At 46.1% G+C, this 25,937-nt stretch overlaps 1 protein-coding gene across 1 annotated transcript; it reads right to left on the bottom strand.

Annotated features, from left to right (window-relative positions):
• Nucleotides 1-5,247: 5,247 nt before the first annotated feature.
• On the bottom strand, nucleotides 5,248-8,712 carry LOC132374879 (solute carrier family 28 member 3-like). The gene is given in 6 exon segments (XM_059939701.1): nucleotides 5,248-5,476; nucleotides 5,478-5,616; nucleotides 5,619-5,921; nucleotides 5,924-6,232; nucleotides 6,360-7,341; nucleotides 8,689-8,712. Coding segments are annotated over 6 exon segments (1,986 nt in total).
• Between the last annotated feature and the right edge of the window lie 17,225 nt (nucleotides 8,713-25,937).

The following is a 25,937-nucleotide window of genomic DNA, read 5'->3' as shown; positions in this document are numbered from 1 at the left end:
TTAGGTGTCAAATTAATTTGGTCAATTTCCCTGAAATCAGACTGTCTGGGCCAGGAGGAGCCACAGTTTGGCTCTCCAGAGTGGGCAGTGGGCAGTGTCAGTCCAGCCACTAGAAGCTCTTAGATGCTGGGCCATAACCTCTTCTGTGACTGCATGGGGTTGATAGGCCCCAGCAGAGGCTCCGTGAGGTGGAGAGCGGGTGAGTTCTGGAGAGAACCAAGGACTAAAGTAGTTGAGCTCCCTGCTTTGCTTTTGGGAGCCAAGAGGATGCAAAATCCTGATAGGTGAGCAGTGACACAGAGGTCACTGGGGCCTCTGGCCCTGCCTCCCTATCCGTAAAATGTGTGGGTACGTAGGTGAAAGGTATAGGGAGTGAGGCTGAAGCAATGGCCCTGGGAACTCTGTGTCTCACTTTTGCACCTTGAGTGTGAACCTGGCCTCTGGACCAACGAAGATAAACTGGGGCAAAGAAATTCATTTCTTGGGTTTGTGTTTCTATTCTACCTGTTGTTAGGTGACCTCTTTTCCTCACTGTCTGAGCTCCCCTTTTGAGCAGGGTTCTGGGCTGGGAGATGGGGCGTGGGTGTTGGGAAAGACACTGGGGGGAGGAATTCAGTCTGCTATGGCTGGCAGTCTCATGGGGGATATGGGGAGGTGGGTGTGGGGGGAATCTTTCTTCAGGGGCCTCTCAGTCTGACAGGGGAGACTTTGGCCTCTGCCCAAGAGCCCCATATGGGTTTGTCCTTGTCCTAAGGCACCTTTGGGCCTGAAAGGGAAGGGCGTCAATTGTGAGGGACACATATGCACCTCCGACACTCATATATCACACTCACATACTCAGTCTGCCCTGGAGCCACCACTTCCCTGAAGGGGGGTCTGATTGTGAAAGACTGAGTTAGGGTCCTTAGATGGTTCTGACACAGATGTAGTTATAATACATGTACATGACTTCAGATATGTGTTGACGCCAATCTAGATTAGATCTTCCATTTTACATTAGTTTGTATGATGATTCATAAATTAGTTTCTCAAAAATTCAATACTTTTATAAAGAAAGTATATTACAGTTGACCCTTGAACAACGCAAGGGTTAGGGACACCAACCCACCATGCAGTAGAAAATTTGTGTGTAACGTTATAATCAGCCCTCCATATATGCAGTCCTTCCATATCCATGGTTCTACCTCCTTGGATTCAACCAACTGCGGATGGTGTAGTACTGTAGTATTTACTGTTGCATAACAAATTACCCTAAAACTTAGTGACTTAAAACAATCACCATTTCTGTAGGTCAGGACTCTCACCAGGCTGCAATCAAGATGTCAGTCCAAGGTCCCTGGTCTCCTTTGTTGGGAGCATTCAGTTCCCGGAGGGCTGTAAGCTGGAGATCACTTTTAGTTCCTTCCATGTGGGCAGCTTGCTTCATCAAATCATGCAAGCCAAGAAAGTTACAGAGTATTAACAAGACAGAAGTCACAGTTTTCTGCAACCTAATCACAGAAGTGACATTCCTCAGTGTTGCCGTATTTTATTGGTTAAAAATAAGTTGCTTAAGAGGAGAATATTACACAAGGCTCTGAGAACCAGGAGCGGGGGGTCACCAGGGACCATCTTAGAGGCTGCGTGCTACAGGAGGCATATTATGATTGATCAGATAAAGGCATATTTTATTGATTGTTTTTAATTATACAAATAAAAATTAATTCTACTTATAAAAATGGAAACATTTCAGAGAAATCTAATGTTTCCTTTTATTCCTCCCCAACAAGGTATATATATTTTAAACCTCACAAAGTATACTTCTTGCTGAAACAGTCAGTGACCCAGGACATTAATAATTCTTGTTATCTCGACATTTGACATTCAAACAGAAACGATACTGGACCAGTTTTTTTTTTTTTTTTTTTAAGGTGTGTCTCATTATTTCTTTTTCTTTTTTTTTAAAGTAAATTTATTTATTTTATTTATTTATTTTTGGCTGCGTTGGGTCTTCGTTGCTGCGCGCGGGCTTTTTCTAGTTGTGGACAGCGGGGGCTACTCTTCGTGGCAGTGCGCGGGCTTCTCATTGTGGTGGCTTCTCTTTTTGCGGAGCATGGGCTCTAGGTGTGCAGGCTTCAGTAGTTGTGGAGCACAGGCTTAGTTGCTCCGCGGCATGTGGGATCCTCCCGGCCCAGGGCTCAAACCCGTGTCTCCTGCGTTGGCGAGCGGATTCTTTTTTTAAAAAAAAAATTATTTATTTATTTTATATTTATTTTTGGCTTCGTTGGGTCTTCGTTGCTGCGCACGGGCTTTCTCTAGTTGCAGCGAGCGGGGGCTACTCTTTGTTGCAGTGCGTGGGCTTCTCATTGTGGTGGCTTCTCTTGTTGCGGAGCACTGGCTCTAGGCGCGCAGGCTTCAGTAGCTGCAGCACATGGGCTCAGTAGTTGTGGCTCGCGGTCTCTAGAGCACAGGCTCAGTAGTTGTGGCACACGGGCTTAGTTGCTCCGTGGCAGGTGGGATCTTCCCAGACCAGGGCTCGAACCCGTGTCCCCTGCATTGGCAGGCGGATTCTTAACCACTGCGCTACCAGGGAAGTCCCAATACTGGACCGGTTTTAACAAATTCCATTTATTAAGAGATGTCGTTCTAGCAAAGGGCTATAGCTAAATTTGAATAACTTCAACTGTGAGGATTTCTAACAAGACAACATCAAGCCCTCAGAGCACAAGAGGGTGAATTTTCAGAAAAGGCCCCTTTCCTGAATGCGTGAAGGCTTTTCTGAGTAAAACCGATGGTTAAGAGCACAGACTCAGAAGCCAGACCCCTGGATTTGGTTGTTGGTGCCATTTCTTTCTGTCTCTGTGACCTTGGGCAAATCAATTAACTTCTCTGTTCTCCAGTTTCCTCATCTTAAAATGAAGACAATAGTAGTAACTACCTCATAGGATTGTTGCAAGGGTTAAATGGATATATAATATGCAAAATACTGTACCTGGCACATAGTAAACTATGTTAATGAGAATATAATTATTATTATAGATAGTGCTTTTGTGATGCACACTTAACTTTTTCACAGAAAAACAATCAAATTTTTCCTTAAGGAGTCTGAAACTAAAATTTAAAATACATCATTTTAAAAAGCCTTTTAAAAAATAAAGCTGCCTAATATTCCTCTCCATAAGAGAGCTTTCTGAGCTGAGAAAAAGATGAAAGCCAGACCAAGGAACAAGTGTGGTGAATTGCACGTTGACAGGAGCCCTGCCAATCCTGGGTTTAGGGACAGACCCAGCCCCTGGTGTGGTGGTGGGTTAGGGAAGGAGCTTGACAAGAGCAGGCAGTCAGGGCTGGAGCCAGGCCAGCAGAGCTTGGGGCCGGGATGCTGAGGCAGGACCCCAGTGGATGAGCTGACCCAGCCAAGAATTGCTGTTTCCAATCAGGCACGCTGGCCATCAGGCCTGATAGCGGGAAGCTCTGAGGCTACTGTTGTACCTGTGTGGGGAAGACCTGGTCCAGAGATTGTCTAGACTGCCTCTGTTTCTTTGCCTGTGGCAACTGTACAGACTGAATGAGGAAATAGGTCTGAAGATGTTTTGTATGCATTAAAACAATCAAGGCCCCCCTGCACAAGGCCCTACAGTGCCAGCCCTGCCCTTGAGCAAGTCTTGCCTGCACAGGTAGATAAGACTTGCATCCAAAAGACTAATGCACTAGCCACTCAGCCAAGAAGAGGGAGAGCTGCGGCTGCCCTCTGTGAAGGTCTCTGCCTGAGACTTCTATACTTGGGAGGTTGTTTTAAAGTCACTGAGTGGGGATTTCTTAGTCCCTGGGAAAATGAGAAGAGTGGGGAAGTGTCATGCACTAGGGAGGGGTTTAGCCAGTGAGCCACCTCCCCCTTCCTGCCAGAGTGAAACCCCATGACCAGGAGCAGGGAAGTCTAACTCAGGTTTCTGGTCCTACCTGAGGAGACTTGCTTAATAGGAGGAATGAGGGATGAGGTTGGGGCTGAGACCCAGAGACCCACAGGTCAAGGCACACAGCAGAGGCCTGAGCAGGCCCGAGGGACAGGACTGAAGCATGGAAGGGGTTGGCGGGGAGGTAGTGCAGGGCTGGATCCTCTGGGGAGAAGAAAGGTCTGGGTCCATGGAAACTTTCTCTCCAGGGACCCCAAATAGGTCTGCACCATCAAGTGTTGTCAGAGGGGATGGGATTAAAACCTGGGGTGCAGGGAGGCAGGGAGTGAAGTGGGAATGAGGAGCGTAAGGAGTTATGGAGATAAGGAGACTGCAGAAGGTAGGTGGGCTCCCAAGCCCTGTAGGTGTGGCATATCATATCGGGGCTCTGTGTACAGATGGTGCCCGACTTATGATGATTCGATTTATGATTTTTTTAAAAGGTTTATTTATTATTTATTTATTTCATTTTATCATTTTTGGCTGCGTGGGATCTTCATTGAGGCATGCGGGATCTTTCCTTGTGGCGCGCAGGCTTCTCTCTAGTTGTGGCATGCAGGCACCAGAGCACGTGGGCTCTGTAGTTTGCGGCACGCGGGCTCTCTAGTTGAGGTGCGCAAGCTCAGTAGTTGTGGAGCATGGGCTTAGTTGCCCCGTGGCATGTGGGATCTTAGTTCCCTGACCAGGGATCGAACCCGCGTCCCCTGCATTGTAAGGTGGATTCTTTACCACTGGACTACCAGGAAGTCCCCGATTTATGATTTTTTTTAAAAATAATTAGAAATATCCTAGTATATTGTACTTCAGAGATAAAGAGTCCTTTGGGCATTTAGATCCCTACTTCATCATCACCACCATCACTACACACACACACACACACACACACACAAACACAAATCAACTATTTACACATGGATTAAAAAATATTACTCTTGTGCATGAACAAAAATGAAAACACAAATAAATTACTTAAGGTATTCCAAAACCTTTTTCACATTCTTTCTTTTGTATGAACCCCCTTTTATTCCAGTCATTAGTGTTTGTGTTTTCTCATAAAACGTAGTCTTTATGCTATTAAGAGCACTGGTGATGAGCATTTCATTAAAAAGCATCTCAGCATTGTCTCTAGAATTTCCTTCTGAGACAGAAAACATTTCTGGGACTGGAGACTGAAGTGTTCACTCCTGTTCTCCTTCTTTCCAATTAAAGCTGATTCCATGACAGAAGTATCAATCTGTGGAAATAGCTTTTTTTTTTCCTCCCCAAAGCAGAAAATTCAGCACCTGTACTTAGAGTTCTGTTGGAGAAGTGGCTGAACTCAAAATGCATTAGGAACCCAACTGCAGTTTAGTGTTGGTGGATTCAACAAATTGCAGCAGTCCTTCAAATACAGGCTATGGTTTCCTTCTGGGATGACCTCACCAGGACCCCTGGAAACAGTGTTGCTCAGTAGACTCTGGCAGCAAGATACTGCATTGGTTGTGTTTCTAACTGAGCTGGAGTTGAAGGCATTCTCCAAAACATGATGGCAGTTGATGTCTACAGAAGTGCTTGCCGGTAAGTGCTATGGATGTGAGTCCGCCGATCACTATTCCTAGGGAACCGAAATGGGCAAAGCCACTGAGAGCATGAGTGGCAACTGTCTCAGCACGAATCGACATATATTGCTGCACACCATCCACAAATTGGGTCCACACTCTTGCCTTAATTGGATCAATTTTGAGAGTTTCTGATAAGCCACAGATTCATTGAAGAATGTCTTATAACCTATGAGTTTGGCAACCATAAAGCTGGCTTGCCAGTCCACTCCCATCATGAAGGAAAAGGGTATGAAGATGTAGGAGCATATTACTTCGAAACTCAGTTGTGGGTAGTCAAACATGTTTCCAAACCAGGACAGGGCTGAATTCACAAAAGACAACAGGGCCAGGAAGGCAATCAAATTCACAGCGATGTTCACCACCAGGGAAATGGATGAGGATGCTCCCTGAGGGTTATTTTAGGTGTTTCTGTCTCAGGACAAGAAAGTTTAGAAATAGCCAATGCTGCAGGTGTGGACATAACTGAAGCAGTTAACAGGTGAGAGGATGAAACCCCAAAAGAAATATATGCACCTAAGACACTTCCAGCAATGGTAGAGAACCCAGTGGTCATGATTGCGTGGAGTTCGGACTTGGTGACGTGTGGTAAATATGGCTGGACCAGCAGTGGAGACTCTGTCTGTCCAACAAATATATTGCCAGAAGCAACTACAGATTCAACAGGAGATGTTCCCATAGTCACTAGCATTACCCATCCAACCTCTCAAACAAACATGGTTGATGGTCCCAATTTGTAGTGGTCCTTCCAACCAGAGACTGTGGTGCCCTCCTCAGAATGGGGACTTCCTATTGCATCCTCTCTCCTTCCTTCCTGCTTCGATGTGGACACAGGAATGCTTTTTAATGATCCACTGCATCAATCCAAGGTAGTGCAACATGGACATCACAGTGCTGAAGGAAACCACGATGGGCAGGACCTTAAATGCAAAAAAGTGGTCTTTATATTTCTCACCAAAGACAAATGAGGCGCCAGCATCAGTGTACTCCAGGAACGTCTGAACTTGTTTCCGTAACCAATCAAAAGCCATAAATCCAGTTTCTGTCCTTAGTATCAAAAGCCCAAGAAGAAACTGTAACCCAATACCCCAGAAGACAGGCCTCCAGTAAACTTTGGTTGGGTGCTTGGAAAATAGAAATGTCAGGATAATGTACATTATGAGTCCACCGAAGGACACCAGCTGCTGTTGGCCCAATTTGGTGGTGTCAAAGACCAGCCAGAAAATAACTCCCAGGATCAGGCAGGCCCAAATCACCCACTTCAGCCAGAACCAATGGCTGCCCAGAAGCCTTTGGCCAGGAGACAGGAACTGAGCGATTTGAGACTCACATCTGGCCATGAAGTGATCCCAGATCACAAAGAAGATGGCAACCACCGTGATCACGAAAAGAGGAAGGGCTCTGTGAAAGTTCAGCACACAGGCCACAATCACCAGAGCCAGGTAACTTGCTATTAAAATGCCCCAGATGATATACTTAACGGTTGTTTTGTGTTCCCTACAAAAATCATAAACTGGACCACACTTCCTTTCCAGGCACCCTTTTTGATGCGTCTCTTGATCGTCCTCCTCATCTTCATCCTTTCCTGGAGAATCCTGCTCAATGGTGACTTGCTCTTCCCCCTGTTTGCCCTTTTCTTGCCCTCTGTTTTGCACAACTCTACTCCTTAGTGAGTTGTCATTTCCTGATGTGTTCTGGTTTTCAAAGCAGTCTTCATCACTCTGAAAGCCGGTGTTGCTGCAGTCCTCGGCTGTGAGGGCTACCATCCTCTGCAGCGCCACAGAATTTTTGCAGCTCACGGATTTGGCTGGCCTCTGAATTCTTTTCAAATGTCTGGGCTGGAGATCCCCTGTACCTCACTAATCCTTCTCATTATCCTCATTCCTTCTGGCCCATTTTTACTCCGGGAGGAAGACTCCTGTGCATGGGAACCACAGATGGTCTCTGGTGCCTCTTCCCTGGTGTGTCAGATGGAGGGCCAGATGCCAGATTCACTCCCCAGCTCACCTAGGAGAATCCGATTTATGACTTTTTGACTTTACTTTTTGATGGTGCAAAACTGATAAGCATTCAGTAGAAACCTACTTTGAATTCTGAATTTTAATCTTTCCCCAGGCTGGTGATATGCGATATGATAGTCAGTCTCTCAATACCCTTGGGATGTTGGGCAGTGGCAACTCCCAGTCAGCTATACAATCATCAGGGTAAACAACTGATACACTTACAACCATTCCGTACCCATACAACCATTCTGCTTTTCACTTTCAGTACAGTATTCAATAAATCACATGAAATATTCAACACTTTATTATAAAACAGGCTTTATGTTAGATGATTTTGCCCAACTGTAGGCTAATGTGAGTGTTTTGAGCATGTTTAATGTAAGTTAGGCTAAGCTATGATGTTCGGTAGGTTAGGTGTATTGAATGCATTTTTTTACTCACAATACTGTCAATTTACAATGGGTTTATTGGGATGGAACCCCATTGTAAGTGGACAAAGGTCTGTAGTGGCTGTCTCTAAGGAGATTGAATGGCCCCTGATGGCAGCTTGTGACATGTCTGCCAGCCTCTGTTTCCTACAGGCTTCACCCCAAACCCAGTGTTAGTGTTTCCTCCTAATCACAGCATGAACAGGTAACAAGAACAGGTAACAAGAACAGGAAAGCAATGAGATCTCTGAACACCTGATCAAGGAAAACTTCCTGGAGGAAGAAGAGACTAGAGAATGAGTAGAAGTTGAGGCAACAAAGGATAGTGATTCCTAGTGCAGACTGGACCCAGGTGTCTTGGATCTTCCACTTAACTAGCTGTGCCTCACTTTTTTCAACTGTGAAATGGGGCAGTTAGTGCTTCTCTCAGCATTTTGTGAGAGTTCAATAAGTTTACACATGTAAAGGGCTTAGAGCTGAGCCTGGCACATAGGAAGGAGTCCACAAATGTCAGCTGTTACTATCTGACTAGGAGAGGATGGGGAGGTCATCAGAGCTAGGAGATGCAGCTGGGCAGTTGTGCTGTATATTAAAAATTGCTAAAGGGCCTTGACTCCCAGACCTATGAGTTTAATGGGGATGCTGGTGGTGAGGAGCATGAGATGGGGGTGTTCCAAATCAGACCTCAAATCCACACTCATATACATGCCCACACCCACCAGGCACCCACAGACACAGGGGCACTAGACCCCATGCCTACGCATTGCGCCCGTGCACACACACACCCACACACCCACACACACTCCTGGACACAGACCCACACGCGTGCTTCCTCCTCCTTCCCCAACCCCTCTCAGAAATAAAACTGCACCCAGCCTGGGGTGGGGGGTGGTTTGCACACCCCAGCGGACCCCCGAGACTCTCCCAGCCCCAGCGCCGGACAGCCAGAAATGTGTTTGCTCCGCCGTCTCCAGGCCTGAAGGCTTCTAGCCACACCTTATCCTTCCGCGCTCCTCTTCCCAAACCCCTAGGCTCAGAGGCGGTCGATCTTCTACATGCTCCACTCTTTTTTATCACCAGTAGATTTGAGAAGAGATTCGGCTGGTTGTGGGACTGGCCGGCGGGAGGAGGGAGGTGGCTCAGGGAAAAGGGGGAATCATCATACTGAGGTCAGGGCCGGGGGTGGGGCTAGGTCCCCCAAGGACCTGTACCTCGGCCCCCCCCCCACCACCAACCGGGGATGAAAGAGGGCTCGGGCCGTGGGGATGGGAGCAGTCCGAGGGGCTCGGTGCTTGGGGGACCGTGAGCTTGCCCCATAATGGGGCGCAAGGTGGAGCCCTACTGCTCCGTGCTGGGGAGGAAGGAGAGGGCAGGAGGCCGGCGTTCAGCTGGTGTCCAGCGGTCCCCGGGCGGGGCTCGTCCCCCGAAAGGCACGGACAAAGGGGCGGCCTCCTCGGACCCCTGCGCCGCCTGGAGCCGAGGGCTCAGCACAAAGCTGGAGGCGGGTGGAGCCGAGCCCGCCCCACGCGCCGGCGCTCACGGGACTGTTGATCCGCACGATTGCGAGCGACGTTTCCTGCGCCTAATCCCAACAAGCATGAAAACGGCTCCAGCGGGCCCGCCAGCAGGCCCTTTGTCCCGGCCCCTCGCGGGACAGCTGCAGTCGGGATCCCTCCCCCCTTTTGTGTCTCCTCCCCCGCGCCCCTCTCCGCCCTCCCCAACTCAGCTGCCCGGATGGCCGCAAGCCTCCCAGGTCTCTCGCCTCGGGCACTTGGGCCGCACAAAGAGGGGCAGTGCCCCTAATCTGGGGGAGGGGGAGGATTAACCCCAGGGTCTGCAGGGAGAGGTGGGACTGTGGAGGGAAGAGAGAGAGAGAGGGCTGAGGGGTGCGCCTTCTGCGAATGCAGGGCTGTGCGAGTGATGTGGGCCTGCAAGTGAGAGCATAGATGTGGGACTGGAACCGTAGGGGGACACGTATGAGCGGGTGCAAGTTAGCGGACTGGAGGGGACCCGGGTTGTTACTCACGCTTCTTGGACTCCTCTGGCCAGCCCCCAACATTCAGTGATCAGACAGCTCTCAGGGCAAGAAACTCCCTAGACCTTGATGCTCCCTGGGCTTCCTGGGACCTCCTGTCTCTACTCCTCCTGGGATCTCCTCCACTCTGTGCCTTGGCCCCTGCCCATCCTCTGGACTCCAGCAGCGTCTCTGCCTCCAGCTGCCCACTGGACAGCTCCACTCGGATGACCCAGAGCACCTCAAACCTCCCATGTCCAAAACTGAGCTCATCTCCTCACCCATAAACCTGCTCACCCCACTCAGTCATCTGGGGTGTAAGCCTTGGTCCTCCTGGTCACTCCTCACACCCGTCACCAGGTCCTGTCCCTTCCGCCTCCCAAACGCTTCTCTAGCCCCTGCCTTCCTGTCCACTCCAGCTTCCCCATCTTGGTTCAGGCCACTGTCATCTGTCACCCAGAAAACTGGAAGGGCTCCTAGCCTGGCTCCTTCCCTTCCGTTCACCACACTGCTCTGGAGTGGGCTTGCATAAGACTCCTCCAACTTAAGACCTTTCCAAGGCTCTCCAATTGCTTAGCTTGGTTTGCAAGGCCTTCTCTGACGGCTTCCTACATCCTCACTGGCCTGATCTTTCCCCAGGGTCTGTTGTTCTCAAGTTGCTGTCTAGTCCACAAAGACCTTTCTCAAGAGCCTTCATGGAGATTTTTTCTCATGAAATCTCTGAGGAGCCTTGTTCCTCACAGAACCATCCTTCAGAGCCCCAAGGTCCAGGGAAATACAGGGCAGTGGGAAGCCAGATCCTCCAGAGACAGTGCATGCTGGCTCAGCCTTGCCCACACTATGCCTGCCACACGCAGGACAGCAGGGCTCCTCCCCAGCTGATGTGGTCCTGCCCTTCCTTGGGCTTCCTCAGGCCACCGTGGCTACACAGGCCACTCCAGGTGCGTGAATCCTCAGGGCTGCTGGACACCCTTGTCTCTGTCCCAGATCTCTCAGGATGGACCACATCCCCAGAGGGCTCAGAACCCCACAGTCTGCGAGTATGTCTGTGTCACACTGTTCCTGTCACCATTGTCACCAGACACCTCCTCCCAGGAACCTACTTCCAAGATGCTCTCAAGCCCCCGTCTTAGTCAGACAGGAAATTCCTATATTCAACAAATATTTATTACTGTCTACCACGTTCCAGCCCCTCTGGTAGGCAGTGGTGATTCAGATGAATCAGACACAGTTCCAGCCCACTGGAACTTCACAGTCAATTCCTGGAGACCCAGACATGGGTAATAAGAGTGCAGTGTGATAAGTGCTAATACAAATCTGTCCATGGTGCTGTGGAAGCACTTTCTAAAACATGTTCCAATAGGTGGGAAGTAAAAGATTTCCAAGTTCAAAGGGAATGATCAGGAAAGCGTTCACAAGGAATTCCCTGGCAGTCTAGTGGTTAGGTCTCTGCGCTTTCACTGTTGAAGGCACGGGTTCAATCCCTGTTCGGGGAACTAAGATACTAAGATCTGGCAAGCCACTCGGGGGAGGCCAAAAGAAAATAAAGAAAAAAGGAAAAAAAAAGGAAAGCGTTCACAGAGGAGCTGATGTGGAGGATGTGAGCTGGAGGATGAGTAAAAGTAGGTAAACAGCATCCTAGGAAAAGTGAAGAGGACTTACCCTGGGGACCCAGGAACCAGGAGCCTCCGAGAGTTCAGAAGCAGGGCACTGTCCAAGAGACAGAGGAGTCTCTCTGAGCCGGCAACTGCAATGAGGAGCGAGGCTTTACCTGTACAACTGTTATGAATTCTTGCTCTCATGAGGTTGGCCTGAGACATCACATCACTTCCTGGGATGCTGGGCAGTATAATAAACTCAGTAAAGTATCCCACTTGTCTGTGAGCCACACAAGCCTCTGTCTTCAGGTACATTGAGAACCTTCAGAGTTTGGGAGTGTATGGGGTAGTAATAGGTACAGACCGGGAAGCCCAGAAGCCAGTCCTCTGAAGAAAGGGCTTCTGCACCAGGCCACTGGGCTTCATTATGGGAACCAACAATACTCCCGCAAAAGACCCTCCCTGCTTAATATCAACTAAACTTGGTTCTGCAGGAACCCAACAACATAGGGTCAGTCCAGAACATGCAGGTGTACACAGATGTATATGTCTGTGTCCAAACCCCTGTGAAGAAGTTCAAAGCTTCTTTTATCTGGTGGGTCTGGTGGGTTTCAATGCCATTCTCCCCATTCCCCTCCCCCAATTGTATTCCTACTTGCATCCGTGTGTTACTCCTATCCCCGTAGCCAGCTCATCCTCTCCCCATCCTCAATACCATCTTTCCCAACTCACTTCTCTATTTCAGCCCAAAGCATCCTCCTAACAACAACAGCAGTAAGAGAAAGAAGAAGAAGGAAGAGGAGAAGGCAGAGGGGAGTAGGAGAAGAGTATTTTCTTAGAGTGCTAACTTTGTGTCAGGACAGGCACTGTTCTTGGTGCTTTACCTGTGTTAACTCATCTAATCCCTAGGAGAACAATACTATTATCATCTGCATTTTGCGGATGAAGAAATTGAGGGCCAGGGGTGTTAAGCAATTTGCTTAAATTCATGTAGCTGGTAGAAGGCAGAGCCAGGATTCAAACCCAGGCAGTCTGGCTGCAGAATCAGTACTCTCACCACCTTAACTCCACGTTGCCCCACAACCACTCCCTACCTGCCTTTATAACCATCCTCATAACCTCCTACCCTATCCCCATCCCAATCTCATTCCCATTAGCATCCTGTCCTGCACATATTATCCCATCCCACTTACTCCATGCCGAGTTTCATACCCATTCCTCACCCCCCCACCCAACCTTTGACTCTTCCCCATTCCTATTCCCTTCCTCTTCCTTGTACCCCTTAGAAAACTGGCTTTAGAGTCTGTTTTCAAGTTCACTAGGCTTTGAACAAGAGATACATTCACTTAAATTTTTGGGTAAGAAAGCAAGTACCATCTACTTTACAGGATTGCTGTGAGTATTAAATAATGCTCTTGAAATTGCTTTGTAAATTGCAAAATATTTTACAGCCCAATGTGTTGTTGTTGTTTTGTTAATTTGCCTTGATATTATTTTTTACCCCTTCTAGAAGCAAATGTTTTAATTTCAGTAATTGACCATTTGTTTTCTAAACAGTGAAATTCTTATGCTGTTTTTAAACTAATTTTAATAGAGGCTACTGAAATGATAATCTTTATTGTTTGTGATTATTAATAATTTAAGAAAAAGAAAAGTAAATGTTGCTTGTATTAACAAGGTTGGGACTACTTTCCACGGGAGGTCCTAAAAATGGAACGGTTGTGAATGAGGGTGCTCTAGGACAGGATGGCAAGGAGCTGAGATGGGAATGGGGAATGGGAAAGAGGATGGAGAACTGGATGGGAACAAGGTAGAGATAAAGAACAGTGAAGGGATACAGGTGAGAAAAGAATGACCAAGCTGTATCAAGCCTTCCTATGTGCCATTTCACCCTATTTTATTATCCTATTTTACAGGTGAATAAGCCAAAGTTTCTTTAGGTAGGTTCCATTTCTGGCAGGACAGATACAGTACTCTCTATTCTCACATTTCCCCTTAAATGCCTACGAGAAAGAAACAAGGTTACAGGCTCCTTGCCTGAGAAACAGGCTGATCTGTACCCAGAAAGGGTTCTCTAAGATAGGGAGCATCCCCATGACCCACCTGGGACTAAGTTCAGTGCAACTGAGCAAGAGGTGGGAAGTTGCCATTGGGATGGAAAGGGGAGGGAGACATGATAGCAGGTGTCTGCTTCATGCTACAGCTTTACAGTTAATGCTCCAGATGCCTGTTTCCTCCTTCTTACGGGAAAATGGAGGGAAGGGAAGGTGCTACCTCTTCCACTTCCTGTGCCTAGAGTCCCTGAAATCCTCATACGGCCTGCCAGGACTCACAAACCCCCTCACCCCTGAATTCCTTCCTACCCCCAAAACTCACCCAGATAGGAGCAGAATCTTCTAGGTTGATTTCCTGACCTCCCCTCCCCTAACTAGTCTCAGGTACAGTCACCACCTTGATCTCCATAATGAAACTCCTTTTATATGAGACACTCAGATACTCCCCTAATGATTACTGAGATCTTCTAGTTTGTGTGTGTGCATTTGTGCATGCACATGTGCATTTTGGGAATGGGGAGTCTGAATGGCTACATCACGCCTAATGAACTTCGCCCAGAGAAGGTTAATTACCCTCAGAAGTCCCTTACTAAATTAGCAGCCTATGGCTCTGCTCCCCATTGTGATAATATCCCCTTACATGTGATCAGAGTTTTATAGTTTATAGAACCTTTCCCTCTATTTCCCCATTGCTTTCTCATGACTACATTGGGAGGTAAGCAATGGTGTGCCTTTTTATAGAAGAGGAAATAGACAGTCACAGATGCTAAGTGTCTTGCACAAAGTTGAACAGCTTGCAGTGGAGCAAGGACCCTACTCCTTCAACTAAACACTCAACTGCCCAGGTCTCACACAGGTCTGCCTTGAATCCCACGGCAACAATGTGGCAGGACTTAAAGGAAAGGGTTGCTCAGGCGTGCAGGGAGGGTTACTGGCTCAGTGGGAGTGCCTTGGCATTTGGATAATTCTTTGAGTGGGACTGTCCTAGGCAATGCAGGGTCCCAATTTAGCAGCCCTGTTCCCTAGGCATGAGATACCAATAGCACTGCCTACCCACTTATTGAGACGAACAAAACATCTCCCTCATATTTTTAAAGCCCCCTATAGGGGTAGTATCCCTCCCACTTCTCTCTCCTCACCACTTAGAACCACAGGGCTACGGTCTCAGCTTTGGACACTGGCCCCCTTTCTATTGTCCACCCCCTGCCATCCTTCTTTTCTCCCAGGGCAGTTCACCTCCCTCTTGGACTCTATCAGCTAGAAAACGTCAAGAGTTACTGAGGTTTGAGCCCCATGGCTCTGAGGCTTAAGGAGGCTGTTCCTTTAAGGAGGCTGGTTCCCAGGACTAACGGGGGTGGGGGGGTGGGGGTGGGGGTGGGGGTGGGAGGGACAGTGATGGGCGGGGCGGGGCGGTTGATTGAGAGAGAGAAGGGAAAGGACCCCACCCCCGCCCCCTGCAGGCCTCACCTAATCGCCACACTCTGCGTTATTACCGGCCTATCGCAGCGTGCTTTTAAATAAAATATGCAAAGATTTCCCTCTCAAATTATCTCCCCAGGCAAACTAGCTCAACTCCAGCTTGTTAATGGAAAAAATGCAAATAAGGCCTCCCACCTCTCTCCCTCAGCCCCAAGGCCCTGGACAGCTAATGCGATTCCTTCTTTTTGGGAATTTCTGTTTCCATTGAAACCAATTTTAAGGGGGATGGGGGGCTTTTCCCAGGTGCCATCCAAAGGGAGGTCTTAAAAGGGAGGGAACAGCTCAGGGAGAAGTTTGAGGAAATCACTGTGTTACGGGGTTTGCGTCTTTCTGAGCCTCATTTTCCTCATCTGAGATCTCAATTAGTCCTTCCCTGGGCTGCAGTGAGGCTGAACCGAGGGAAAGGCACGGGGCCGGTGCAGAGTAGGTGCACCTTTCCAGTTTAAACCTGCTGTGGTTGGCGGATACAGAGATGGAGAAAACAGACATGGCTTCTGCCCTCATGAAGCTCACAGTCTAGCAGGAAAAAAAACCCAGACCATTTAAAAGTTGAAAAGCAATTAGAAGACACCTAAATCAAGCAATCAAAATCAATGTCATCATAGTGAGATAAAATGGACATCCACCCCCTAACATGGACACAATCTCCTAGGCAGCACAACTGCCAAAGATGCAGAATCTGAGGAATGAAGTACCAGAAGGGAAACCACAGGACAGACCTAAACTCAAGGTCAGGCTCAGCTGGCAGGGGCTCTTTAGAATATCAATGTCATGAAAGAAGAATGATCTGTTCCAGATTAAATGGACTAAAGAGACAAGACAACTAAACCTGCAATGCATGATTCTGGATCAGATACTGGATTGAAAAAAAGGACAATGTCTGTGAAGCACAGCATTGGGACGTTTGGCAAAATGTAAATATGGATTGCGTTATACATATTTTTTTAACATAAATTAACCATTTATTTATTTAAAATTTTGGCCATGCCGTGAGGCATGCAAGATCCCAATTCCCCATCAGGGATCAAACCTGTGCCCCCTGCAGTGGAAGAGCAGAGTCTTAACCACTGGACCACCAGGGAAGTCCCTGTATTATACATATTTTATTGTATCTACTTAAATTGTCTGAGTATGGTCATCATATTATGGTTACATAGAAGAGTCTCCTTGTTTGGGGGAAATCTATATGGAAAAGTATAGGGGTAAAATCTCGTATTTGCAACTTAATCTCAGATGGTTCAGTGAGCAAATGTAGCAAAATATTAACAATGGGTAAATTAGGTGAGAAATTTAGGTTTGTTCATTGAATTATTCTTGCAACTTTTCTGTAGGTTTGAAATTTTTCAAAATAAAACGTTGAAAAAAGAAAAAAATATAATTGGCTTTTTAAAAGCATGATAATGATATTGTAACTAAGATTTTTTTAAAATCCTTATCTTTTAGAGACACTGGCTAAATAAAACATTTTCAGATGAAATTAAATGATCTGTATTATTTGCTTAACAATAATACAGGAGGAGGGAGGTTGTTGGGAGTTCAGGTGAAACCGAATTGGTGTGAGCTAATAACTGAAGTTGTGTGGTGAAAACGTTCTCTTTTTTTTCTTATATTTGAATTTTCTATAATTAAAAGTATTGTTGTTTTTAAGAAAAGCAATTACAAGAAATGTGGTGAGTGTTAGAAGGGAAGTGTGGGTCTAGCAGGGGAATGCAGTCCAGTCTGAGGGGTTTGGAGCAGGCTTTCTAGAAGAGAGGAGTGTTTAAGCAGAGACTTAGAGTGAGCAGGGCCAAAGTGGGGTGAGTAGGGGTGAGGTAGGGAAGAGCTCTCTAGGCCAATGGTCCAAAAGGTACAAGAGTGAGATGCAGTGTGGTGGAGTGTGCAGGACCCCAAGTGAGGCAGAAAGGAGAAGCCAGGTGGAGAGGAGAGGCCAGGTGGGGAGTCCAGATGGAGCTAATGAGGACCTTGCAGTCCAGCTAAGGGCTTGGGTGTTTTATCCCAAGGGCAATAGAGAGCTTTAAGCAGGGAAGTGACAGGATCAGATTTGCGTTTGAGAAAGACCACCCCGGTGCTTTGTGGGCTAATAGGAAGGTGCCAGGCTGGGGACTGTTGGAAACTCCTGTCCTGAGAGTTGCACCTGAATCGCTTCCCTCTCCCGAGCCTTCCTGACCTTCCCTTCCCAACTAAGGGACAGAGCTTGGGTGCCAAATTTCAAACCTGGGACCAACCCATCCCCAAAGCCCTGTTGGCTGTCATCCTATCTCCAATTCCCGTTACCTCCACCATCATAGGGAAGCTGTATGGCTGACGGTTAAGAGTTCAGACTCTGGGGCCAGGCTACCTGGATTCAAATTCTACTTCTGTCCCTTTCTAGCTGATGACCTTGGACAAATTTCTTCACCTCAACTTCCTCATGTATAGAGCGGGGATGATAATAATACTACTTACGTCACAGGGAAGTTGTGAGAATTAAATGCATTGATATATACCCAGTGCTTAGAACAGTGCCTGACCTGTAATAAGGACTCAATAAGTCTACTCTAAAATAGGTGAGGGAGATTAAGAGGCACAAACTTCCAGTCACAAAATAAATGACTCATGAGTGTGAACTGTACAGTGTAGGGACTATAGTCAATAATTATGTGATATCTTTGTATGGTTACACATGGTAACTAGACTTATCATGGTGATCATTTTGAAATGTACAGAAGTACTGAATCACTGTATTGCACACCAGGAACCAACATAGTGTTGTAGGCCAATTATACTTTAAAAACAAGCTAACTAACTAATAGAAAGAGATCAGATTTGTGGATACCAGAGGTGGGGGGGTGTGAATTGGAAGAAGGTGGTCAGTAGGTACAAACTTCCAGTTATTGGATAAATAAGTACTAGGGATGTAATGTATAACATGATAAATATAATTAACGCTGCTGTATGTTCTATACAAATGTTATTAAGAGAGTAGTCCTAAGAGTTCTCATCACAAGGAAAAATTTGTTTCTATTTTATTTTGTATCCATATGAGACAATGAATGTTCACTAAACTTATTGTGAACTTAATGTTCACTAAACTTATTTCATGATGTCTATAAGCCAAATCATTATGCTGTACACCTTAGACTTATACAGTGTTGTATGTCAATTATCTCTCAATAATAAGAAAAAAAAGAAGTCTTACTCTGTACCAAGTACCGTTCTGGAAGGATGTGGATGGATTGAAAGGGAAGAGAAAGATCTCAGCTTTACTGGACAGATGGAACACAGATCAAAAAGAGCAATATCAAAACACTGTATTTTTGCATTATTTGCAGTATTAAATACAGCTGGAAACAACCAAGGTCCATCAATGGGGGAATGGCTAAGGAAGTTGTAGCCTCTAGTAATGTTTAGGAAGAGGTTGGGAAAATCCCCATTTTATCATATTAGGTGAAAAAGCCAGAAGCAAAATTGCAAATGTTATATGACTTCAACCATATTCTAGAAAGAATAGAGAGGAAAAAAAATTCAAAGGAAATACACTGAAATATTTACAGTGGTTACCTCTAGATGGTGCTATTTGGGTGTAGTTTAATTAAAAAAAAAAATCTCATTCCAAAATATCTAATAATGTGCACGAATTACTTTTATAATGGTAGGGGTTCAACCTTCTTTTGTTAAAAAAAAAACAGTGCTTTTGGTTACAAATGAATAATGGTGAACATCATCAGCCATCAGAAAAATGCAAATCAAACCCCAGTGATATAATCACTTCACACCCACAAGGATGGCTATAACCAAAACAACAGATAATAACAAATGTTGGTGAAGATGTGGAGAAATTGGAACCCTCATGACCCGCTGGTGGGAATGTAAAATGATGCAGCTGCTTGGAGAACAATCTGGTAGTTCCTCAAAAGGTTAAACATATAGTTACCATGATTCCACAACCCAGCAATTTCACTCCTAGAACATATACACCCAAGAGAACTGAAAACATATATTCACACAAAAACACGTATACGAATGTTCATATTCATAGCAGCATTATTTGTAGTAGCCAAAAGTGGAAACAACCCAAATGTCCATTAACTGATAAGTGGATAAACAAATGTGGCATACCCATACAATGGACTGTTGCCCAGCAATAAAAAATATTGATGCATTTTAATTTATTATATTATAATTATATTACATTATATATCATATCATCTGATATTATAAAAGTAATAAGGCCACCAACTACAAGTTTGAAAAATAAGGTTGTAGGATTATGGATGGCTCCATATAGATGGTTTGAAGTTGCATTTCTGTAGTACTTTACATACTAAGAAAACAATGTTGTCAACATCTAAGAATGAGGGGGAGATTATGGTGAGGGGAGAGGGGCTAAAGATACCAGGCATGACTTTTCTCTAATACAAGGACTCTTATCACGCTGGTGTATTTTCTTTCAGATTGTTTTCCCTGATCGTATTTTTTTACATGCAATCGTAATGTATAAGCATGATGAATCCTAATTTTTTGGCTTAACCTTGCAGTAATCACTATCCATGCTGCTGCACAGACTTTTGACCATTATTTTTAATGATTTTATAACATTACATAGAACAAACCAGAACTTACTTAACTCATCCTCTATTAGATATTTAAGTTGCCTCCAACATTTTTTTCACTATAATGAATAATGCTTATAATTAACATCTTTGTTCCTATTTTCCCTCAAGTTGCCCCTCATATTTCAAACTACAATTGACCCTTGAACAAAATAGGTCTGAACTGCACAGGTGCACTTAAATGCAGATTTTTTTCAATAGTAAATACTACAGGACCATGTGATTGATTGAATCCCTTCATGAAGAACTGCAGATACAGAGGAACCATGAACAGGAAGGGATGACTGTAAGTTACATGCAGATTTTCTACTGCTCAGAGGGTCAGCGCCACGAAACGCCCCCACATTGCTCAAGGGTCAACTGTGTTTGGGGTAGATTCTCAGGGTTAGAATTCCTGGATCAAAGTGTCTTTTTTGCTCTTGAGAGATATTGTGGTCATTTACAGAGACATGTTTGCAGGGACTTCCCTGGTGGTCCAGTGGTTAAGACCTTGCGCTTCAATTGCAAGGGGCACGGGTTCCATCCCTGGCTGGGGAACTAAGATCCCTCATGCCCTGTGGCACAGCCAAAAAAAAAAAAAAAAAGACATCTTTGCAAATTTAATGAATACAAATTAATAATATTAGATATGATTGTATACGTAACAATTAATAAACTATATTACATATTGTTATATATAATACTACAGTTAACTATATATTATTAAACTGTTATTTTAATTTTCCTCCTTCCTCTTTCCCTTCCTTCCTTCCTGATTTCTAGTGAGGTTGAGTATCTCTCTTTTTTTAAACAGTATCCCAATAAACCTTTCATGTAGCACCTATTCTGTGCTAACTGGCTCTTTCCACTGAACCTTTTGGAAGGCAATTGAAGCCGTAAGGTTGTGAGGGCCTGAGCCAGGCCAGTGATAGTGGGAAAGGAGGAGATGGGGATGAATTCAAGAGACTTTAGGCAAAGTCTAACACCCTCTCTGAGATGAAGTACCAGTTGGATGAAGGGTAACGGCGAGGGAGGATAACTGGCTCAGACCTGACAAGCCTAGGAGTCTGGTCATAACATGAGAGAAACCCAGAAAAGAAGCAGGTTCAGTTCAATCTGGGGCATATCGATTTTGAGGTACCCAAGGATGTCCAAGTGGTGACTTTTGTGGTACATCCCCTGGATCCCTCTTTCGGGGCCAAAACAGTCATTCCCCCGTTTCTGGAAGTGTGGGTGGCTGCGAGTTCTCAGCTGAGTCCCTCTCTGTATTTGTCCTCCACTAAGAGAGTCACCTGGCCCAAGGTCCCACTGCCTTCCCAGGCAGCCAACATCAACGACTGACCAACGTGGGGATACAAAGGCCAGGCACCCTTGCTCAAGGCAGGACCACATTCCAGAACTCATTTTAGGATTGATTGTGGCTTTTGTTTTGACCATTATGTTCTTTCATCTGCCCAATTCTACTTCCTCCCCTTCCCCACTGATGTTGACCCCAAGAGCCCTCCCCAATAAACTTCCTGCTTGCAGAGCTCCGCCTCAGATTCTATTTTCAGGGAACCAACTTTAGACAGTTGGAAGCACATATCTGGGCTTGGGAGAAAAGTTTGTTTGAGAGATGAAGATTTGGGGACTGTTTGTTGTATCAAGGTGGACGTGGGGCAGTGGGCAAGATGATGGGAGATGAGGGGCCAGAGAGCAGAGGCTGCATCTGAGGGAATAAAGGCCTACATGGAGGGGGTGGAAAAGGAAGAATATATAGAAAAGGGAACAGAGGCATGACAACATAGGTTGAGACTAGTGTTTTCTTTTTTTATTTTTTATTTATTTATTTTTGGCTGTGTTGGGTCTTCGTTGCTGCAAGTGGGCTTTCTCTAGTTGCAGAGAGCAGGGGCTACTTCATTGCCGTGCGTGGGCTTCTCATTGCGGTGGCTTCTCTTGTTGCGGAGCACAGGCTCTAGAGCGCGGGCTTCAGTAGTTGTGGTGCACAGGCAGCATGTGGGATCTTCCCGGACCAGGGCTCGAACCCGTGTCCCCTGCATTGGCAGGTGGATTCTTAACTACTGCGCCACCAGGGAAGCTCGAGACTAGTGTTTTCTAAAGGGCCACCAATCAGGGCCTCTCCAAGGCTGACTGAGCCCAGGCCACTTTTGTTTCTATGAGGGTCCAGGGTACATTAAAAAATGTCTAATACCAAAGCAGTGTGCTTTAAAAGTGATATAATTTATTGTTTTTTTCCAAAGGTTTATTTTATTTATTTATTTTGGCCGTGCAACGAGGCTTGCGGGGTCTCATTTCCCCGACCAGGGATTGAACCTGGGCCACGGCAGTGAAAGCCCAGAAACCTAACCAGTAGACCACCAGGGAACTCCCAAAATGTGATATAATTTAAATGCTTCCATTAATAAATTAATTATTTTAATAGTGATACCAAAAAAACCCCAAACCTATATATAATCTCATTGGAACTAAAAGTACAAAATTTAGGCTCTTCATAAATATGAAGCCTGTTCCAAAAGTCTCTCCAGGCTACTGATTGTCCTACCTTTCCCTGCACTAGGCCCTACAGTCAGCAGAGGCTGACCTCATCAGAATTTGGAAAACAAAACCACAAAAGAAGAAATGTTGGTGAAGATGTGTAGGAATTGGAGTCTCTCTATATTGCTAATGGGAATATAAAATGGTGCAGCTGCTGTGGAAAACGGTATGGCAATTCCTCAAAAAAATATACATAGAATTAGCATACTATCCAGAAAATTTTGCCTCTGGGTAAGTGCCCAAAAGAATTGAAAGCAAGAACTCAAAGACGTTCATAGCAGCATTACTCATAGTAGCCAAAAGGTGGAAGCAACACAAGTGTCCATCAGTGGGTGAATGGATAAACAAAATGTGGTCTATACGTACAATGGAATATAATTCAGCATTAAAGAAGGAAGTTTTGATACATGCAAAAACACGGAGGAAACTAGAGGACGTTATGCTAAGTGAAATAAGCCAGTCACTAAGGGGCAAATATGATTCCACTTAGATAATGTAGGATAGTCAAATTCAGAAAGACAGAAAGTAGAACGGTGGTTGGCTGGGGCCAAGGAGCAGGAGGAATGGGGAGTTATTGTGTAGTGGGTAAGGGGTTTCAGTTTTGCAAGGTGAAAAGAGAGTTCTAGAGATGAATGGTGGTTTTAGTTACACAACAATGTGAACGTACTTAATGCCACAGAACTGTACACTTAAAAATGATTAAGATAAAAAAAATGATGAAGAAGGTAAATTTTATGTTATGTGTATTTTACCACACACATAAAAACAAACCAAAAAAGTGATTGCCACAAGCTCCACTCTTGTGAGAGTGCATCCATCCCTGACTTGCCTGGACCAATCAGACCTAAGTGACCTCATGCAATCCACACTCAGCATCATCACAATTTGCAAGCAAGTAGCACACAAGTTACACCAGCCATCTGAGCTTAGGGACCAAAAAACTCTATAGGTGATGTGGCACTTTATAAGTCATAATTGAAAAATGAATTACTTGTGGTTGGTGACTAACAAAATAATTAGCTTATACCCACTACCAAAAAAAAAATCTACAAGTAATGAGCATGGGCAGCTTGAATCAGGTGTTACAAAAACTCAAATTCTGATTTTGGAAGGATTCACCTCTTTGACTTGGGTAATCAGTGCCTTTTGGGGAAAAAAAAAAGAGAGAGAGAGAGAGAGAGAAGAACCTGAACTGGTGTCAGTGGACTTGACGGCCAGTGGTGATGGGAAGAAGTACAAAGATGGTTATATGATCATCATAGTCTATGTGAATGGTACATAGAGTTGTACAGTCCACAAGCTCACAACCATACTTAGCTCCCTGAGTGGCCAGCAATGATTAGAGGAACATGTAAACACTTCCCAGAAAGCTCAGAAATACAAGAGCGAGGGGATGGACTTCTGTGGTCACCCAGGATAGGGGCTGGGATTATTGTTATTTGAATATAGCCTCGAAGGCACAGGTAATTACATCAGGGAGTCTCCAGCGTATGTGTGGGCAGATGTGTATTTGCTGGACCCCTCCTCAAGCAGGTGAGAGCAGAGGGAAAGTTTTTATCCCTAGGGCCAGGAACTGGGTGTGACACCCTTGGTTGTTAGGATGTGTTTGTACAACTCCCGTAGATTAGTCGCTCTTCCAGAACAGATGTGAATGACTGTGGGCTGTGAGGGTCGGAATTGGGGTCCTGAGAACCTGACCTTAGAGGCAACTGAGCCCCTCCCTTGTGCAGTGGTTTAGCTCAGCCCTGCCCCCACTGTCCCAATTCCAGGGTCAGAGAAGGAGGACCCAGAACAAAAGCTAATGGCCCTGTGTTCAGTGGGTGTCCTGGGGTCCCGTGACGCTAGTGTGTTAGGGTTGGGGAGGGGCACTGAGGAGCTTCCCAGGCTGCAGTTAGGCCTCTTCTGAGGGCCTGAGCTGGGGCTCCAGAGGCTTAGGGTTCTGGCCAAGTGCCTGCTCCTGAGCTGAGCACACACCCGGTCAGCCTCCTGGCCTTGCTCTGGGTGCTCTAACCCTCCCCCGCCGCAATCCCAGCTCACCAGAGACCTGACTGGCTGGGTCTCTCCCAGACAGGTGCATAGACAGGCAAAGCCCAGGGGAGAAAGCAGCTCCATTCCTTCCCCAAGACCCTCTTGGCCCCTTTTTGCAGCCTCTTTCCCAGAGGGTCCTTTGCGGAAATGGAGTGACAGCCAGAACAGAGTAAGCCTCTGGCTCTTTATTAAAGATGTGTGTGTGTGTGTGTGTGTGTGTGTGTGTGTGGTGTGTAAGGAGAGAGAAGTGCACTGAAAAATGAATGTGTCCCTTTTCCAGTTTCCCCACAGCTTCCACCTCCCAGCCCTGCTCATCTGTGCAGGTGGACCTCGGGCTCATCGTTAAGTCTCTGTCTCTGACACCCCTGCAGCTTCCATGCCTAGGGCACCTCTGCCTCCCCTCCCCCTCTCCCTCTGTGCCTCAGCTGCCTACCGCACTCCAGCATCCCTGAAGCTGCTCCCTCCCACCCCAGTGCCAGCCCTCAGAACCAGCCCTTCACAAAATAACTTCCCAGCCCCACTCCAGCCTTGGCGCTGAGCTCCTAGAGAATAGGGGAAGACAGAGGAAGGAAACAGAAGAGAAATGCAGAGAATATAACTGGGTCTAGAAAGATCAAGTTTAGGGAGAAAAGAGTCAGTCTGTCTGTCCAGCTATTTTATACTCACCTACTCTCCCAGCCACCTGCCCACCTGCTTGTCTCTCTTCCCCACTTCTCTCTCTCCGTGTTCTCCTTTGATCTATTATTTTTCATTCATTCATTCATTCTTCATTTACTGATCAAACCCCAGTCAAGTAGACTTGCAAAACAATTTACATATAAGAAAAAATTTCCAAGCTCTACTTTTGGGAACTTTAACTTTCATCCAATACTCCCTCTCTTGCTTCCATTCTCTGCCCAGGGATGGTTTGTACCACACCCCCTGTCTCTCTCTCTCTCTTTCTGAACCCTTATGCCACCCAGCCCCACCTGTACTGGTTCTACCTTCTCACTAGCACCCAAATTCCCTCACCCTTGGCTTCCTGCAACACCTGCTTGACTAATATCCACACTAGGCTGCCCACTGAGGATTGTGGGAGGGTGCTCTTGAGGGGCGCTCAGGGATGATCCCTCTCCTATTCCCACACCATTCCACATGTTCAGACCTTCCCCACTCTCCTTCCCTAAGCCCCTACCCATGCTGCTCCTCCTCATTCCATCAACCAGGGCCAAGCTCCCACTTTGCCCAACCCCTCGACCCCCACCCGGTCCCCCCATCAAATGATCTTTGTGCTCTCCCCATCCTTCTTTCCCTCTGGATCCTGATTTCTCCTTCTGGGAAAGGCCACCAACAACTTTGGATTTGACCCCTGCCTTCTCTAGCCTTTGTGGGCTTCTTCTCTTTCCTGTATCTTCTGCCTCCACTGTTTCCTTCCCTCAGCCCAAAAACACCTTCCTGCTCCCCCTCGTCCCACTGCCACCAGCCCAGTCTTCTCTCTGCAAAGTCCCACTTCAGAAGAACCTCTTATCTCCCTCTCTCTATTGCTTCCCTTTCACTTTTTAGATCACTACAATTAATTAGGCTTTTGTCTCCCACTACTCCATGAAATGGTTCTCGCCAGGGTAATCAATGACCTTCATGTCTTCGATTTAATGGTTTTCATTCAGTCCTTATTTCACTTGTCCACAATGCAATATTCAATACGATACATTTGATTCCCT

This window comes from Balaenoptera ricei, chromosome 1 (genome assembly GCF_028023285.1).
Source record: "Balaenoptera ricei isolate mBalRic1 chromosome 1, mBalRic1.hap2, whole genome shotgun sequence".
Lineage (NCBI taxonomy): Eukaryota > Metazoa > Chordata > Mammalia > Artiodactyla > Balaenopteridae > Balaenoptera > Balaenoptera ricei.
Note: the sequence above shows the minus strand (reverse complement) of the source record. Positions and strands in the feature narration are given on the sequence as shown.